The sequence below is a fragment of the Anguilla anguilla genome, chromosome 3 (assembly GCF_013347855.1).
Source record: "Anguilla anguilla isolate fAngAng1 chromosome 3, fAngAng1.pri, whole genome shotgun sequence".
NCBI classification, from domain to species: Eukaryota; Metazoa; Chordata; class Actinopteri; order Anguilliformes; family Anguillidae; genus Anguilla; species Anguilla anguilla.
Genome location: NC_049203.1, coordinates 37,360,389 through 37,374,379, shown reverse-complemented (window position 1 = coordinate 37,374,379; position 13,991 = coordinate 37,360,389). Strand labels below are relative to the sequence as shown.

General features: G+C 43.5%; 1 protein-coding gene across 3 annotated transcripts in view; it reads right to left on the bottom strand.

Moving 5' to 3' along the window:
* Nucleotides 1-33: 33 nt before the first annotated feature.
* The window catches only part of LOC118222984 (protein TANC1-like), a 150,305-nt gene continuing 136,347 nt past the window's right edge, over nucleotides 34-13,991 (bottom strand). Inside the window, exons 19-27 of one of the 3 annotated variants that reach the window (XM_035409004.1) lie at nucleotides 9,391-9,524; nucleotides 8,214-8,337; nucleotides 7,712-7,887; nucleotides 6,764-6,896; nucleotides 5,533-5,562; nucleotides 5,332-5,423; nucleotides 4,727-4,873; nucleotides 3,561-3,661; nucleotides 34-3,414 (exon numbers count right to left, since the gene is read on the bottom strand). In XM_035409004.1, coding sequence (XP_035264895.1) covers nucleotides 2,007-3,414; nucleotides 3,561-3,661; nucleotides 4,727-4,873; nucleotides 5,332-5,423; nucleotides 5,533-5,562; nucleotides 6,764-6,896; nucleotides 7,712-7,887; nucleotides 8,214-8,337; nucleotides 9,391-9,524 — 2,345 coding nt within the window. In that variant the 3' untranslated portion in view covers nucleotides 34-2,006. The remainder of the gene's footprint in view (nucleotides 3,415-3,560; nucleotides 3,662-4,726; nucleotides 4,874-5,331; nucleotides 5,424-5,532; nucleotides 5,563-6,763; nucleotides 6,897-7,711; nucleotides 7,888-8,213; nucleotides 8,338-9,390; nucleotides 9,525-13,991) is intronic. The other 2 variants (XM_035409007.1, XM_035409006.1) reach the window with 2 other exon arrangements.

Below are 13,991 nucleotides of genomic sequence, written 5' to 3'. Positions count from 1 at the left end.
AGACTTGAAAAAAATAAGTTCCAGCGTACAGGATTGGTATTAATGAGGGACTTTATTGGCAGTAATGTTCTATTACAGTATGTGATAACAGGTAATGCAGATCACAATGCTGGAAACAAGTCAACAACTGCAAATGACATACAATAAAATATAACTGATGGCCCCACTTCCACCAAATCCATTCTATAGACTTTGTGGTCTTTATTATAAACTGCAACTGTAGCAACCAAAATAATCTAAATAAAGCTTATTTAAAATTTTTAATGTCTTCACAGCTGTGCAAAAATAACTATAAAATATTGATTTTACAATGGACAAAGCCATAGGGACTGTAAATAAATTAACCTAGACGGCAACACACAGATACGTCGATTTAAACAGAGGTTGATTTATACAATGTACAAACATAGAAGAGAAATACTTTTTTCTTCTTTTGTAAAAAGTCAATGACAATGACATAGACCTTCACTTAAAATATGTATATACACTCAGTGGCCACCTTATTAGGTACACCTGCTCGTTAACACAGATTGCTTGCTGCTCCTTCAAACAGGGAATCGTGTGGCTGCAACTCAATATACAAAGCATACAGACATGGTGAAGGGGTTTAGTTATTTGATCAAACATTAGAATGGGCACGACCCATGAGCTAAGTGACTTTGACTGTGGTATGATTGTTGGTGCCAGATGTGGTGGCTCCACACGCAGTTTCACGCAGTACAGTCTTTACATTTTACAGATAATTGTGCGATAGACAAAAAAGTCCAGTGGGTGGAAGTTCTGTGGCCAAAAACACCTTGTTAATGAGAGAGGTGGGCAGATGTGTCAAACCAGCAGCAGAAAACCATGTCAGGTTCTACTCCTATCAGCTAAGAACAGGAAGATGAGGCTACAGTGGGCACATGATCACCAAAATTTGATGATTAAAGATTGGAAATATGTCAGCTGGTCTGCTAAATCTTGATAGGGTCTTATTTTTTCTAAAACAGCATGAATACATGGATCCATCCTACCCTGTGTCAATGGAGCAGGCTGGTGGTAGTGCTGTAATGGTGTGGGAATTTTCTTGGCACATGTTGGGCCCCTTAATACCAACTGAGCATCATTGCCACAACATACCTGCTGATCATGTGCATCACGTTATGGCCACAGTTTACCCTTTATCAAGTGGGTACAACCAGCAGGTTCATGCGTCTCAAGCTGGTTCCACAACATGACGTGACTTCAGATTACTCCAATGACCTGCACAGTCCTCAAATCTCAATCCAGTAGAGCACCTTTAGGATGAGGTGGAACGAAGGTTCGCAGAATGAATGTGTGGCCAAAATACTTTGATGAGACAAAATCCATTAGGAATGTTCACAGCACCTAGTTGAATTCATGGCACAAAATTCTGGTTGTTCTGGAGGCAAAAAGGGGTCCTACCCAAAACAAAATAGATGTACTTAATAAAATGGCCACTGAGTGTATGCATATGTACAAAGAATTTGCAGTATCCTCAAAGCTCAGGAATGGCCATTTCCTATTTCTTCTCCATCTGCAGTTGAACTTAATTTAGTCAAATTAAATGGCACAGCCCACAGTTTTAGAATTCTGTACGGTCTCCCTCGGTTGATTAATATTGTAAATGTTGTATCTGAAAACACGATTTTGCGTGAGCACCTGAAAGGTATAAATTTATGATTTAAAGCGTTGCTCTTATATCAGTTTACACTGTCCTGCACATGCCATGTGAGTTATTCTCTGTAATGTCCAGCTCGGGTGCACCCTTGTGACGGAAACAGGCAAGGGCGGCCTGTCTTACATAGAGCATGAGAGTGCCAATGTCAGTACTGCCTGTGGTCAATGTTCACTTTTTAAAAAAGCTTACACCAACAGCGTTTAGTGAGAATTTGAATTTTTTTTTATAAACTGTAGTTTTCAACTTTGTCCACCACTTAAAAAATGTACTATAGAGAATGGTGAGGTGTGGCTGTGGGGAGGCAATGAAAATGAAAATTGGAAACCTACACATTGGACTCTACAAAGGATCGCTTTGGTTTCATTGAAGCCATGAGAATGGAGGTATTATCTCGGACCAGGCCGGACGGCTTGGATTTACCGTCAGTGAAAGAATGCAGCACGGCCACGGCCGGCTTGGATTCCTTGTAACAGGTGGCGGCTTGGCAGAATTTCTCTGCAAATTCCCGGGAATGCATTCCGTTGTGAAAGCCCCCCGTGACGCCCTGAGGTGGAGCTCTGAGCTGGTCTTGGTAAACGCTCATCGACATGGCGTAAGGCAGCTCGCAGGTCTCGGCATGCTTGCTCGCGGTGGACATGACGTGGCCCACCAACCCTTCGGTCGAGTGGCTCTGCCAACCACGGCCAGTGAGCTGGTGGCCCTGGTGCGGTGGCAGCTGTTGGAATCGCGCTGTCTTGTCCGTGACCCCCATGAAGGGGCGGGGCTTGTACTCGCCGGCCCCACCCTGGACCTGCTTGGCCCTGTCTGGAGCGGTCTTGGTGCGCACGTCCGGGCCTTGCGGCTTGCTGCCGTCGGAGAGGCTGCCGGTGGAGCCCAAGCTGCTGGTGGAGCTGGACACCTTCATGCTGCTGCTGTGGGACCCAGCTGTGGAGATGCTGCTGGCCAGCGACTCCTTCCTCGTCTCCTGGGCTCCTCCCCCTGCCAGGGCATCTAAGGAGGATGCCGAATGGGCTGAGAGCCTGTCTGCGGCCATCTTGGTTGTGCTAGCTGTGCTGTAGGGCTGGACAGGCTGAGAGGGGAGCTGGTCCCCTGTGTCGCAGTGGTGGACTGCAGTGGTCAGGTGCTCACCAGGGTTGGGTTCTGAGTCTTTGAGTAGCAGCGGGCCGATGTCGATGCCCGGGCCCGGCTTGAGAATGCAGGAGATGTGTCTGCTTGGGAGAGGGCTTGAGGGACCATACTGGGGCTTGCTCCCTGGCTTCGCTTCGGATTTCTGGGAGTTGCTTTCCGTGTGAAAAGCAACTGTGCTTTTGATGCTTTGGGCCTGCCTACTGGGCTGGAAGACCAGAGGCTCTCGAGGGTACTGGTGGCTCAGTCCGTCAGGAGGCGACTCTGGCCTTGGGTTCTGTTGGGAGGGGTCCACCACGTCTTCAAGCGTCTGGTTCAGGGCATAGACGTCCGGCTGCCAGGGCTCTTGCTTGTCCTGCTGTGAGAGATCTTCCTCACCCGCGTCCTTTGTCTCCGGCTGGTCCTCACTTTCTTTGTCCTGGTCGCTGGGAACCCCCTCCCTTTCCTCGCAGTCCAGGTCATGGCCTGGCGCGCCCTGCTGTTTCTGCTGGGCTTGATGCAGCTGCTTGCACTCTTCCTCCACCCGCGCCAGCAGCCGTCGGATCTCCCGGTTGGTCGGGCAGAGTTTGGCCGCCTCATGCAAGTCGGCCAGCGCAGCCGCAAACTGCCTGTGGGGAGAGAGAGGTGGCAGGCAGGGGGTCAGCTTCACTAATCTACCAGAGAGCCGGCTCCTCATAATTCACCCGCACAATACACGGTCCGCTGGGATGAACAGGTCATTGTGGGACAGAGTTTTCAGGGGGATGGCTTTTACCTGCTGCTCCTTTTCGCTCTGGCTCTGGCGTAGTAGGCCTCGTATGATTTTGGTTTCAGCTCGAGGGCCTTTGTTGCAAACTCTTCGGCCATGCCGAAGTCCTGTTGGGAGGAATTACAGTACGTTGATCTGTGTAATGAGCTCACTGCGTGCTGGGAATGCATAGAATTATAAGCTTTCAGAATGTTTAACAGAATTGGAAGCCTGCCATTTCCACACCAATGATGTAGACAACTGCCATCACCGGTTTGTTTGATAACGGGTCTGCTGGATGTTTTTAAAAAAAATGCTTTCACTGTCTAATCCTGAGAATATTGCACTACTCTGCATAGCACTTTTGCAGTTGGTTACCTTAGCATTGCTTCTGTAGTATTTGACAGTGAAAGATCATTTAGTGTATTATCTCCCAGAACTCTGCAGTAAATCCTTTGCTTACAGGCTTTATTAAAAGGATTCAGTAAATCACACATAGTAGTGTCTCAGTCCTTCAGCAAGTACCACAGATTACTGTGACATTTCTAGTAAGCATACCACATTTATATTTGCTATTCATTTCTTTGCACAAATTTGTCCTGAAGGACTGAAATTGATGTCTGATGACATCTGTCTGTGCAAATGACAAGCTGTAACAAATGGTTGGATCCCATTAGAACTAACTGACAGTAGAAGTGGGAGCTTATTCTAACATTCAGACGTTTCCCATCTCGTGGTGTCTGCTTCTGTACTATGCATGGGGAATATTCCATTAGGAAACACTTTCTTTTATCCATATCCATATCCTTATACATATACACATGAATTCAGCTAGATGGATTCAGCTGGCCTAGAGGCTTTGCTCAAGCCTGGTATTCTACATGGTATTGATGCTGTGTGCGCATTGTCATTTTGCGCATACCTTGCCCTCATGACCTTACTGGATACAGATGAAACATGAAAGTAAATAGCTGGAAATGGAATCTGAATTTGTAACCAGTAGGCTGTAGGTTAAAATCTTGGGCAGACCATGGCTGGTTTGCCTGAGATGAGCATGCTTCTTCTGGATTGCACCAGTAGACACCTAGCTGTATGAAGGATGACTATGAAAATGTACAGTAAGATGTAAGCAGTCTGGGTAAGGGTGTTCTCTCAAAAAGAAACACAGGGGGGGGGGGTGTGGAGAAGCTCACGTTGGTTTTCCTGCGGCATCGGGAGAGGTTGAGGTACAGTGAGACTCGCAGCTCTCTGAAGGCCTTCAGGTCATCCCCAAACCCTTCCCTGGGGAACTTCCTCAGGGCATACTGGTACCTTTGGGCCGCCTCCTTCATTTTCCCCTTCTGAGAGAACACACAATCCTCAGCATGACCTCTCCATCAATCACATGCTCTCCACCAATCAGCTCAATGCAGTTAATGTCAGGGATCAATCACAAGCTCTCTTACAAACATGTGGGATGATCACGGCATGGTATTGACCGGCTAAAAAGAGAGTTATACTCATGATATTTAAAGTCAAATTTGATCTCAATTTGTGTTTTCTATAGAACATATGAAAAAAAACATTTCTGGACAAAAAGAAAAATCTCTACCAGTCTTTTTTATGTCAATAATTGTTCCAAGTCTTCTGAAAGTTACTTTTGACAAGAAAAGCCCAAATCCTCAAGCTTTTCTGAAAATGTCTGACTATTGTGCTGATAACCATGAACACATTAGAATGAAAGAAAGGCAGAACATATTTTCAGAAGTATGTTAATGTAACATTAATCAAATATGTCAAAACATTTTCCGTCACACACCTTATACAGAAGGTTGCCTTCCTCCATAAGCTTCTGCAGGAGGATGATGAGAATGTCTGGCTTGGATGTGGCCATTGCCCAGGCAGCATTCCCTGGAAGTGGGGGGGGGGGATAATGCATTGTCATGCAGGGCCACACCCACATCAAAAATCAATACTCACAATTTAATTGGTACGGAGTAAAGTTACCTAAACTTTGTACCTGATCGATCATAGGGAGATGTTCTGTAGCCTTAAGAGAGCATTATTGCGAGCATTTAAGAAAGAAAATAGGGTGAGATATTAGACAGCCACGATATCTTAGAGATAAAGCAAATATACAGCACACACACGTGCAAGTTTACATTCACACCAACACACATTCAAACAAAAACACTCAAAAGAGCATCCTGTAATGTCCTTCTGTCTTCTGTGTTATAATACACTTTCGAGAAAGAAAAAAAAAAACATTGAAACAAGTGTTTTATGAGGACACAAAATTAATGAATGTATGAAGGGTATGGTCTTGTGAACTTTCATGTTGAGAGTGAAAAAAAAGAATATTTGCTTCTAATAGTCTGACCAGACCCTTAGGGAATGTTTCTGGTGAAAGCCAATTCTTAGGGTCTTACCATTTCTTTAAAGCTGAGTTCCTGAAGAAGACACTTAGGTATGCAGGTGAGCCCTTATTGAGCTTAAGCGGGTGCAATGTGAGCTTTGGGATATACCTAAGTAAGTTCAGGACTATCTTCTCATTCTGCTCAATGGCTCAAGTGGCACACTTTTGGGGTTGAAGTGCTTGGGTCACTGCTAAATAATGAATAAATACTGCTCTTAGTAAAATTCTTTTATACTGCCTACTCTGGATTATTCAGACGAAGAAACTCCAGACATTGCAACATTCCGGGAGAATCATAAAATGCACCCTGATCCACTTACTTTGTTGAATAGTGGTTTATGTACAAGTATAGTAGCATGTACACATGTAGAGAGCTCAGTAGTCCATGTACAGTAGCATGTACACATGTAGAGAGCTCAGTGGTCCATGTACAGTAGCATGTACACGTAGAGAGCTGCAGTCATGTAAACCATACCTTCAACACTCCTGTCTTTCCTGGGTTCTCCCTTATATTTACCCCTTCTCCTGCCTCACTCCTGCTATACTGCTGTATTTTCCAATGAATACTGATGAATTATGAATAGTGATGTGAAATACACACACATGCACACACACAGTAACAACAGATCTATATTGTTTTGTATTTTGGAACTGTTTTAAAGCAACATTAAAGACCCTTGTATCATAGTATCCTTGTTTGCACTTATAGTATCCTTGTACCCCCCGGCACCACAGCAAATGCTGACGCTGCGATACACTGACCCACGGAAAATCAACCTTAATGTCACTCCCCAGAGCAGGCAGGTGTGATTTAAATGCAGAGCATGGCGCTCACCCAGCTTGGCCCCCTTTTTCAGCAGAGTCACCACCACCGATGTGTTCCGGCAGCCAATGGCCCGGTCCAGCGGCCTCATCCCGCTGTAGTCCACGTGCTCGATCACGGCACCTCTCTCCACCAGATACTGGACCTGCAAGTTTGGAGACGTCGCTCCTGTTACGCACACGAGCCATCACACAGACACAGGGGGTTCCTGCAGGGCCCAGCCGAATTCCCACTATGGTTCCCTAAGCAGGTACCTATAGTCATCCTCCATTTAATGAGATAAATGCCTTCCTCACAACCTTAGCTGATGTGGGATGGGCCAAATTGGTTTCTGTACATCAGGGATCAGCAACTCACGGTCCTTGAGGGCCAAGAACTGCTGGTTTTCCACCCTCCCTTTGCCTGGGAGTCAGGTGTGAAGACAGTCTGGCCAATCAGTAGCACTAATTACCCGGGAGAAAAGAAAACCAGGGCTGTATTTGGATTTGAGGGCCAGAGTTGATGATCCCTGCTGTACATACATCAGTAGAGTGGATGTTTCACATTGGTTGTGGCTGAGGTGAGCCCACATTCATTAAGAATGGGATTAGCTAACCCTTAAGTAAGAATTTACATGACCTTCATAAAATTACTGCAGTATGATTGCTTTCATTCATTCATTCATTCATTCATTCATTCATTCCCATAGTAGGTGATGCTGCATTAAGGGACTTTAGGGTCAAGTGTTTCCTGTTCGTTTTTTAATCTCACATCTGTTAAGTGTCTGTACTTTTATGGCTGTCGTGTAAAATGTGATCTGTGTTGTTTTAACCTTTGTATACCTGCTTGCAAAGAAAATTTCCCTCCGGGGGAAATAAAAGTATTGATTGATTGATTGATTGACAAGGGAGTGTATCATATGACACATGAACACTGCGTGTGCTCCATGACTGAGGCACATTTCACAGCATTTCTACTCACGATCTCAGCGTCACCGTAGAATGCGGCCAAGTCCAGCGGAGTGCGTCCGTTCTTGTCCGTGTGATTTATGACCGTGCCCTTCTCCACCAGGTACTGCACCACATTCTTGTGTCCTTTCAAGCACGCCCAGCTTAAAGGTGTCAATCCCTCCTTATCCACAGAAGTTAACTCGGCACCTAAGATATGCAACCAGACTCGCAAACCTTGTAACCATGTTCCTCAGAGCAAACACAACACAAACCTGCAAATGGAATTGAATGGTGTACCAAACAAACCCTCCATTCAAGTGTTCATCTCAAACCATTAATGCAGGTAGCAATAACCTGCAGTAACTTCCTAAAAGGGTGCAATGGTCATTTTGGACTTTCTGTGATGGTGTGAGGTTTGAACATTGATTACAATATGATCCAAGGACCAGGCAACTGAAATTGATGGTGTGCGTGTTGAGCAAGGCCTGGTGATTTGTAGGTGACAGCTGATGACTGGGACATGTGAAGCTCACCCTTGGAGACCAGGAACTCCGCAGCGTTCAGGTGTCCCTCGCAGGCTGCCACCATCAGAAGAGTGCGTCCCTGCTTATCGCTTGTGTTAACATCCGCACCGTGCTGCAGCAGCAACTCTGTAATCTGACCCCCAGAGAGCAAAGCTTCACACTTGATTTTTGCCATGGCAATCACATTAAATAAGCTCTATGCCTCTTGTTTAATTAGTAATATTAAATGGTTAGTCGTTTTACATTTACAAAGTTCACTGCATTAAACACATTAACCAAAAGTTCATAAACCAGGCAACTCTCCTGGGACCTGTATTCAGGGGCCTGTCTGTAACCCAGGCCCCTCCCAGTTTCTCCCTCAACTCCTCCCAGTTTGTTAATTAGCTCCACCCATTTTGTCAATGAACTCCTCCCAATTTGTTTAATTTTCTCCTTCAGTTTGCCCCACTCATCACCACCAACTCAAGCCAGCTTTTGTTCCAGGTCCTAGTCAGTTCCTATCTTGAATACTGCAGCACCTTTCTCACCGGCCTCCCTGCCTCTGCCATTAGCCCTCTGCACCTCACCCAGAAAGCTGCTGCTCACCTGATCTACAAACTCTCTGGACCCAGCCATGTCACTCTCCTTTTCATCTCCCTCCTCTGGATACCTCTATCAGCTCACATCAAATTCAACACCTTGATGCTTGCCTGTCGGGAAGCTATCATCAAATCCCTCTGTTCTGCTACTTCGGGGCACCAAACCTCTCCCCCACCTCCATGTTTCAGCACTTCCTGGTCATGTCTCTTTCTGTTTTTCTCCCCTGGTGGTTGAATGAGCTGAGAATAGCTGATAATATCCATCGTCCACCAGACCCACCTTTTCAGACGACACCATGGCTCCCCTGTTCCCCTTTAGCTATCTTAACTCTTTATTTTTAAATTTCACTTTGTGGTAGTAATGTAATAGATATAGGTACGCAAAAATAGGTTAAGCTGTGTAGTAGTATTTGCTTAGGTTCACAATACTTATTTTTAGTTTGTTTTGCTAGTTTTACACTTATTGATTATAAATGGACCTTCTCTGCCTTCTTGGTGATATTGCACTTTTGTATTCCTGAGAGTAATAATGTGAGTCAGTCAGCAATGAGTCAGCAATAAGTGCGTCTGTGAAGTGAATGTAATGTAATGAATCACCAGTGATTCACCTGGCCTTGGCCCTGCCTCACAGCACTGAATATTGGGGAGACTCCTCTTCGGTTGACCTGCTGCACCCCGGCTCCCTGCTCCAAAAGGAACCTGCACACGTCCAGCTTCCCTCGGCCTGCAGCTGCTGTCAGAGCTGAGAAGAGGGGGCACAGTGTTACTCTTCCATATGTTACTGCTGCAAACCTCCAGTCAGGAGAGATACAGAGCACTCCCACTACAGCCCCTAATGTCAAGAAGTACAAATATCAATAAGGTACAATCTAATCATTGCCATTGACAGTGATCAATTAGGACTCTATAATTCACTCTGGGGCTTGGGTGGAGAAGAAACATTTACTGCACTTAAACCGACCTTATCACTCTCAGCCACCAGTGAAATGAAAAGAACACAGGGACAAAGGAACTGTGGGTCATCTCACTATTGTGACGTGATTACTGGTACACACTGCTAGTACTGTGTATGCATACGTTCGCTGGAAAACCTCTGTATTATGTGTTAGTGTGTATATGTGTGTGTGTGTGTGTGTGTGTGTTTTAAGTATATATAAACTAGGTTTCAGTAATTCAATACGAGACTGCTACTGCATAATTTGGTATGTCAGGGCCCTAGACAGGGCTTATTTTGAGACAATTGAACAGCTTGCTGCACATTATCCCACTTATACCATGGCTACTTGCCAAATAAATTCAATATCTGCCACAAAATCATGTTTAAATTGATTTTAGTATGCATTTTTGTACATTTCTAGCTTCGGCTAAAAAAAACGACCACAGCTTTTTGTATCCTAGCAACCACAAACAAGCTAGCTCATGACACTTGATTTTTCATAGTTCACACTATTCAAAATTAAATTGGACATTTCCACAAGTATCCAGCAAAACTGTGGTATAATTTGAAATAATATTTCACAGTTTACCATGTTATATTGCCTATATGTTATCCTCTGGCTTGTCTAACTGTTTTGTAGGCAAACTGCTGTAGTTCCTTTTCTTCATACAATGATCAGATGACTGTGAGCCATTTGTCTGAGCTGCAAGCAGAACCTTATGAATGACTAGGCTATCTTTGCTGAATAATGCATGTATACATGCATTATTGCATGTCCCAAACTTTGTATTGTATCCTTGGCAACACTCCAGGTATGTATAGGTCCTGGGCTATCTCGCAGTGTACTGAAAGAACTCCAAGGAGCCTATAAATTTAAAAAGAACGTTCTGTACAAGAGTTCCGCACTATACTTCCCTGAAGACATTTCTTAACAAATGTATAACAATGGGAATGCTGCATTGGGGAGAGGATATCTAACCACAGTACACAAATTATAGAGGCTTATTTTCTCTACAAGATGCTTTCTTCCTCGTGACAGGAAAACTAGAGTGGTCGGCCTTGGCTACAGCTGCAGCACTGCTATCTCTGTGTATTGAAGCTTGAAGATGGGCAAACTATCTTTCACTCCAATATTTTCTCCAAGATCAGAATACTGTCCTGGCCTTTTATTTTAACACTCTTCATTTTGCCACGGGCACTTCAGCTGCAATTTTTCTGCCTTCTGTATTTGCTGTGGTCATGGAGGAAGAATAAAGAAGAATGTCTACCTAAGAAATAGATGGACAGCCAAAATCTATGTGATTGTAAAAGGTAAAATGTATATAGATGGTTACATCCCTCTTTTACGGGCTACAAGATGCATATGGTATTTTTAACGAGTTTTACTTGTAGTAAAAAGACTTTCAGCAGACGACTTGATGGAAAATGATTATGTGCTATGGAAGTATTTTGGCAACAGCACTAAGAAGAGAGATTGGGCGGTAGCATCTATAGGGACTCTTTTTTCAGAATCCAGTATTTTGCTGGATCGACAGCATTCACATGATGGTACCAATATTGTTTGCCTGGTGATGTGAGGCGTAATTTTGTTAACTGTGGCTAACTAGCCAATAAGCTTGCTAATATTTACTAAGTAGCTGGCTCTTGAAGATAGCATAGTCTTAGCAAAACAAGCTGAGGTTTACACTCTTTATCCGGTAACACTTATATAGAAATTTTTGGAAAAGGTGCTAGGTCTCGAGTTAATTTGGGAAGCAACTGGAATTCCGACCCCCGCTCTCATTTACACCACCCCTTAATGTTAAAAGGTCTTATTACAGTTGTTATTTGTTGGTAAATCCCCTTCATAACACACAACTGAAGCATCTGCCGAATACCTGGGTGAGCAATACAATTCTGAAGTAAGAAACGGATTGCATTTTATTAAAGGGAATAAAATATGTTGCAGCAACACCATATGACGTGTCAATGAAGGACAGGGCTATTAAAGCACAGTAAAAACTCCTAAGGGATGTATTGAGCCTGTTCACCTCTTCAGACAGGAAGCACTCTAATCACACTGATAATACTGTATGTGAGAAGCCTTACCTGTTTCAGAGGACTCCTTAAACAGAATTATTTAAACAAAATTCCCACCACAGTTTTTTTCTCCCAAGTTTGGAATTAATGTACCTGCCAAATGCACCCCACGCATGCAGCATACACAGCAGCAGCAGACGTGTTTACATGTACTCACCCACAATCCACTTCTTACATTATTTGGGAGTGTTTAGCTAATTAGCAATTCATTTGTTTGCATGTGTATTAGGCGGAAAAGATGTTTGCGAAGAACAACAGCTTTCAGCCAATTGTTGGGAAATGGAAGTACAGCATTTGGCAGCTCGCGCACAGAAATTGTGAACATTTTGTATCACAAAAACTAAATATATAATTAATCTAATGGAACATAATTTGCATCACATGTCTGTAATGCAAATTATGTAGGGACTGTTAGCACTGTGCTGGCACAGTCTAATTCTCTGTTAAATCTGAAAATGATTTTTGCCGCAACGTTGTTCTCTTCATTTACTATGCTCCTGGGTGCAGATATACAATCTCACTATCCAAGTCACATAAACCAATATAACGGCTTTAGGGGTGCATTTGGCTTTAAGCCTTGGCCCTCACTATCAGTATGGTGCTCCACCAGCTGAGCTGTGCAACCATTTCATCAGAGGAAGTCCACTTAATATGCAGCTGGTGCAGGAAGACAGAAGGCCAGTGACTGACTATAGGGGTCCCCTGTGCACAATGACGGGGAGATATAGCCTGCTTACCGGACCCCTCCCTCCTTGGGCCACACTACGAACGTTAATGCCCACAGTCAGCACTGACATGGGCACAATTCCATGCAAACAGAAAGCATCACCTGGTTAAATTAAATATAACCTATGAGCTCTGGCATTATGTAATATTATGGATGTTTTAGATATTTTATTTGTAAATAATTTTTTAAATGCCATTCACACAGCACAAAAGTGTCTCTACTCTGAATGTACTTGTTTCTGACTTCTGGCTCATTTTGGTTTAAAATATAGGTGCCCTCACCTGGCTTGGGTTTTTCATGCAGTCTCTTAATTACAAAGATTGGATACTATAAATTGAGTTCATATATATTCAGTTATATAAATTGGAGGATATTCCCTTGCAATATAAATCCTAAATCTGGCAACCATTCTCAATGACATTGGGGGAGAAATCTTCCCTAGAAGAGCTGTTCATGATGGAGTAACTTCAGGGCAACCACACTTTACCGAGCCCACCTGTCTCCCTCCCAGCAGTTTAGCACAGACTGATGTCTTGTTCACATGTTGTTAGTAAGCACTCACTCCTCATTCACCTTAACTCGGCCTTCTCTGGCCTTTCAATCTCTGCCCAGCCAACACTCCTGTCCTTGAGCGGTTCGGAGGCTCATTAATCACGACACTGTGTGATAAACACAGACACTTCATATCTAAATGAGGCCCCTATATCATAATCTGCATCACAATTACACTTTGGTAATGTTTCTCCATAGACAGAAAGGACTCTGAGATGGCACACTATATTGATTTAGTTTGTATGCCCAAGTAATGTATGGTGAACTATAATGAAGTGGTGTGCTGTGAGCTGAAAGCAGAGGAAGTTAAAATCTTACTTTTAAAAGCCATCTCTGTTCAACCTGTTCTCTGCCATTAGTTGATTAGTAATGCATTATTTTTAATCAAATCAAAAAAATTGTGCAGCATTAGTCAAAATCCATTATTTGAAACCTTTAAAAGTTTATAAAAATACCAATTTTCATGATCACTGTGGCACTGATAGCTGAAAAGGTATGCCCTTAACATTGTGATGTACCATTTTTGGGTCAAAAGCTAATTTTTTATGATTAAATTAATTCTATTAAGATTGAAAACTGCAATTACATGGCTATTTTAGAAACTCACTTGTGAATAAAAAAATCTTTTAAATATGTGGTTGAGACTGAATTTACTTAGTGAGTAGTGTGGGAGAGAGTGGATTGTATTGAAAAGCTTGTGTGTCACCCAAAAATACCTCTGCACATTCATCAAACAAAGGCCAATGTGGACAGCAAGGGCTGCCTTCTTCATCTATGTACGCGTAGACCACCACACAACAATTTATAGCTCTGCTACACACACAATCACCATGAAGAGATTGGAACTTCAAAATATAAGTACTCTATGTATAAGAATCAACAGTCATGGTTACTGGCACAGTGACTCACCACTA